The 5125-nt window shown below is 37.4% G+C and overlaps 1 protein-coding gene across 1 annotated transcript; it reads right to left on the bottom strand.

Moving 5' to 3' along the window:
- Positions 1-759: 759 nt before the first annotated feature.
- On the bottom strand, positions 760-4993 carry LOC110103322 (UDP-N-acetylmuramoyl-L-alanyl-D-glutamate--2,6-diaminopimelate ligase MurE homolog, chloroplastic). The gene is made up of 5 exons (XM_020831986.2): positions 3772-4993; positions 2740-2856; positions 2436-2611; positions 1473-1618; positions 760-1055 (listed from the first exon to the last, which is right to left on the bottom strand). Exons 1-5 carry the CDS (start codon positions 4991-4993, stop codon positions 1037-1039), a joined length of 1680 nt encoding a protein of 559 aa, XP_020687645.2. The 3' UTR covers positions 760-1036.
- Between the last annotated feature and the right edge of the window lie 132 nt (positions 4994-5125).

Here is a 5125-nt window from a genome sequence, read left to right as displayed (position 1 = left end):
ATATGATTTTGATGTAATTTTGGGAGAAAATCTCTCTATTTAGATTTGTTTTATGTTGGTTCAAAATCTTGCCAATTATTTGGCTTGTTGCAAAGTATCATTGTTTTGGAGAAATTATTCCGTGCGGATGCTAGACCTAATTCTACGTCTGGATGCAGCATGGTACCGAGCAGCACAGAGCCGCAGTTCAGTAAAAGAGTGATGTGGCATATACTGATTGATTTCTAGACGGCGTTCGGCATCCACACAGAATAATTTCTCGTTGGTTTGATGTTGTTTTGTGGGTTTGGATTCTGTCCAATTATTATTAAAAGTATTGGAGAGAATTGATCAATCTCAGTAATTTATTTCAGTTTGGATTGTTGGGTTTGCTAAATCACTTGATTGGGTGGCTAAGGCTCATTACTTTACCTCTCTTGTTTATCATGGTAATTGGATAGCGTCTTGCTTAAAATCTGTGTTTTTTCTAAGCAGGAGGAATAGAACATGAGTTAGTTTTCTGCTTGATCAACCAAAATCCACATTTGTAAGATCATCAGGTTCAAATTTTGTGGATTCGAACATGTTCATATTGTTTAATATTCAAATTTATCATTTTTAAATATTTATCTGAATTAAAGCACCAAGTGAACTCTAGTAGAGGTGTGGTTCAAGCCTACTTATAAGGCAGCTCAAGTTCGACTCAATAAATGACTTCTGAGTTGAACTCGATAAGTTAACCAGCTAAATTTGAACTAATCCTGACTATATATATATATATTCTTAAAGATTTTGAGCGAATTTAATAATAATGCATATGTACATATAATATAGGCACTCAACTCATCTCCTTAGTACTCACTGAGTCACAATATAGGTAGAGTTATAATCAATGACATAAAAAAACACATTATTCGTGCCGGGTTTTCGCCGGTCTTCTCTATCCAACATTCATCAAGGAGAGCACTTCATTGGTCTAAATTTTTTTTTTTTCTATCATTTAGTGTGTCAGCAATCTTCCCATGCACAAGAATACAACCCCTCTTGTAGAAAGTCTTCAGTAACTCTGTGGTAACCTGTAGCCATTAAATGGAAGGAAGACATCAGTTACTTTCTGAGCTTTTCTGCAAGAGCCAATGAGCCATCCACACTCAAAAATATTATTCAGTATAATATTATTCAAGTAAAATTATAAGAATATAGCCTTCTTTAGTTAAAATTCTTCTTGACATATCAAAATAATACGCAAAGAAACATTTCTCATAAATATATGAGAGAAAACTATGAAAAATATAAATGCACATTTTCCATACTTCTGAAAAGATCAGATTTTTTTTTTTTTTCAAATAATCTGTTAGTATATGTACTATACATGTTAAAAACATTTCTGATTTCTCATATCAAAATGAACCGTTGGTGTCATAAGGCACATAGCGTTAATAGTAAAAAGTATCCTATGCAGTGTACAGGATGAAGAACAACTAAATACTTACCACCATGGAAATAGACTACAATCAATTCCTTCTTGTCGCAATTTTCGAACAATCCGTATAGCTTCTCTGCACTCTTCTCTATCATCAAAAAATATCTTCCTATCACCTTCAACTTGATATGTTTCATGACCTTTCCCTGCAACAACCTATAAAATGTGTACTCCAAATTAGAAGTTTGAAACTGGAATAACAAAGAGCTTTGCAGGGAATGTAAGCCCATAAAAAAATTTTGAGTTTAACAGAGCATGATCAAAACTTTACATGGATATCATATTGCTGACTCTATTTACAAGACTACGATGACAACAACAACAACATCAAGTCTTTGTCCCATTATGTGGGGTCGGCTACATGAATCTTTTTCTCTATTGTGTCATGTTAAAAGTCAAATTCTAGTTTAAATCTAATAAGGAAATATCATTTCTAATATTCTATAACCAAGTCTCTTTAGGTCTATCTCTACCTTTCTTAACATACGTCAAATTTAATACCTCTTCGGAAAGCCGCCGTTTTATATGATCAAACAATCTAAGCCGACTCTCTCTAATCTTATTTTCCATTGGAGCTACTCCAACCTTTTCACGAATATGCTCATTTTGTATCCTATCTCTAAGAGTAAAGCCATTCATCCACCTAAGCATTCTCATTTCAGCAACACTTAACTTAGTATTATGCTTCTCTTTTAATGGCCAACAATCAGCACCATAAAGCATTGCAGATCTCACCACCATCTTATAGAATTTTCCCGTAAGTTTTAGGGGGACTTTCCTATCACACAACAAACCCAATGCATTCCTCCACTTCAACCATCCAACTTGAATTCTGCTGATAATATCCCCATATATATTTCACCATCACTCCACCATCACTATGTTTACAAGGCCAAAAAATAAATTTATAATTGTAAGCACCAAATTTGATGAATATGAAACACAATCAGTTTGACAAGGATAAGGAACTTACAACTATATCTTCAGCCTTTCCCATGGCAATGGCAGCTCGCAGAGCCACTTTTCTGTTTTCATGAACAAAGATTCTATGATAGTTAGGAAGGGGAGGATAACAATCACTTTCCCCAACTTGCAAATAATCGTTTATCGTCCAGCCAACGCCGTCCAACATATCATCTAAGATATCCACTGAGGAATTGCAAAGAAAGAACTTTGAGAAGCTAGCATAGCAGTTCATAAATTAACAATTGCAAAAATTGTCTGAATTCAAGATGATTGCATTTATTTAAAGAAACAGTAATCTCAGAAATACTAACTTGGATCTTCATTCCTCGGATTGTCGGATGTCAGAATAACCAGGTCACTCTTTTCAGCTGCAACTTGCGTCATCAATGGTCTCTTCCCCTTATCTCTTTCTCCTCCACATCCAAATACTGTAAGGGAAATAGAAAACAAAAAATTTACAGTATGTCATATTCTAGATTACTAATGATAACCACCATTGTCGTGTTAATTCTGCAAAAAAAAAAAAAAAAACCCAGAAGTAATTGTCTATCGCTCTTGAGAAATCATGGCAACAAAAGTTCAAGCCTACTTTTCCTTTCCTTTCACCATATCAAATTATAACTTAATTTTCTTTGTAAAGATTCATTGAAATTTAGCATTGTAATTACATTCTTGGAATTATCAAGAAACTAATCCTGGTTGGTAGTAGAAGCACATAACCACACTGACTAGATGAATTTTCCTTATGGAGCTCTGAAGTAGCACAAACCCTTACATGTGATGGCTGAAGGATCCATCAAGATCTTATAGGAATCTTCTATTTATAGATGTCAAGCAGACGGAAAATTATTACGTGCAGCATACGAATCCGGACGTTCCATGTCACCTAGGGCTTAGTGCATCTGGGGACATGGGGCGTTCGGATTCGTCTCCGGATAGTCCGGACACCATTATTTTCAGTGAGATCATGAGTGATAATTAACTGGTTGAAAACCTAACATTTGGTTGCTTGAGGCTAGAAAACTTGTTTTAAAGGTCATTTGGCTGTATGTAATTAAAAATCATACAAAAAGCTTCAAGATTCCTAAATTGAATTCATTTTTCACACACAAAATGAATATAAAATGAAATCATGCAAGGAATTTGCACAACTCATGATTCTAAAGCAACACTAGTATTCTAGAACCTTGATTTCTGTAACTTGCAAATCACTCCATGAAATCCATTTGAAAAAAAAATAGATACACTTGAAGAAATAGAATTTTAGTTTAATTTCTAAAAGTTAAGGGATTGAATAATCTAGCTTGGTAAATCTTCAGGAAATGGAGAGGAAATCATCATACCAGTGATAACACGCTTTGACCCTAGCTCTCTCACAGCATCCAACAGACGAGATAAAGCATCCGGCGTGTGCGCATAATCGACAATCACCGGAAATCCTTGATTTTCATCAATCAACTCACATCTCCCAGGAACCCCATCCATCTGTTCTATTCCTCTCACAATTGCCTCCAGTGGCAGATCCACTGCTATCCCAACTGAAACAGCAGCAAGAATATTGTATATATTATACCTTCCAATTAATTTAGAGCAAATCTCCATAGTCCCTTTTGGTGTGCCCACCAATATTCTGGTCCTAAACAATGAAAGTTCAAAATCCAGAGCCCGAACATCGGCATCCTTGTTCTCCATTCCAAAAGTCACTTGAGGAACATCTGGATTCCCCTTAGATAAGAAGTAATAAGCATTGGGGTCATCAACATTCACAACTTTCCTGTTCTTTTCAGGATCAAGCATTCTATCAAACAGCATGCCCTTGCTCTTTCTGTACTCATCTGTGGTACCATGGAAGTCTAGGTGATCTCTGGTAAAGTTGGTAAACACTGCAACATTAAAATCAATCTCATTGCACCTTCCTAAAACTAATCCATGAGAAGAAGCCTCCATGACAACAGCTTTAGCCCCATTAGCCACCATATCTGCCATCAGCTTTTGCATTAGTAAAGCATCAGGGGTCGTATTGGGAGCTTCAAGCTGTTGATTGCCGTGAATATAGTAAGCAATTGTACCAAGCATTCCAGTTTTGGTCCCCATGGCCTCGTACATGGATTTTATCAAATGGGTTGTGGTCGTCTTACCGTTTGTTCCTGTGACTGCAATTACAGAAAGCTTCTCGGAAGGACGGCCGTAGAAAGAAGCTGCGAGATTAGGGATTGCCGAATGGGTGTTCTCCACAGTGACGATAGCTCGGCACCCCAAGGTCTCCTCTTTATCGGGTTCTCTTTCAGACAACACGGCCACTGCTCCTTTGCTGATTGCCTCCGACAAGTAAGCGTGGCCATCCGTTTTGGTGCCCACCCGACAAACAAAGAGATCGCCGGGAACAACCTTTCTGAAATCGTCCTGGATTGCGGTTATGCGGGTGTTCATATCACCGTAAATGGATAAAGGAGTGATTTTGCTCTTCTTCAGGAGCTCGCCGAGGTAATGGCAAAAAGGGTTCGTGGATGGAAGGCATTTCGAGGATTTCTTCGTTGGGGAAGAGAGTGAGGTCCTGCAGTCCATAAGGGTTTTCTTGGATGGTCTTTTTACTCTTATTAGGAAGGTTGGAACGGAAGGAGAGAAAGGGCTGAGGAGAGATAGGAGAAGCTAGCAGTGGGCTTGTTCTGCCCAACGGAATCGGAGGTGGCGAAGTAG

Source organism: Dendrobium catenatum, unplaced genomic scaffold, assembly GCF_001605985.2.
Source record: "Dendrobium catenatum unplaced genomic scaffold, ASM160598v2 fragScaff_scaffold_266, whole genome shotgun sequence".
In the NCBI taxonomy this organism is placed as follows: Eukaryota; Viridiplantae; Streptophyta; class Magnoliopsida; order Asparagales; family Orchidaceae; genus Dendrobium; species Dendrobium catenatum.
Note: the sequence above shows the minus strand (reverse complement) of the source record. Positions and strands in the feature narration are given on the sequence as shown.

Excerpts from the sequence above, each read along its gene's own strand:
- LOC110103322 (XM_020831986.2), bottom strand. The coding sequence starts at position 4,993 with ATGGACTGCAGGACCTCACTCTCTTCCCCAACGAAGAAATCCTCGAAA. Across the intron at positions 2,857-3,771 it reads GTCAAAGCGTGTTATCACTG|TATTTGGATGTGGAGGAGAA; the intron begins GTATGATGATTT and ends TTTCCCTTACAG. Across the intron at positions 1,619-2,435 it reads GAAAGGCTGAAGATATAGTT|GTTGTTGCAGGGAAAGGTCA; the intron begins GTAAGTTCCTTA and ends CACATTTTATAG.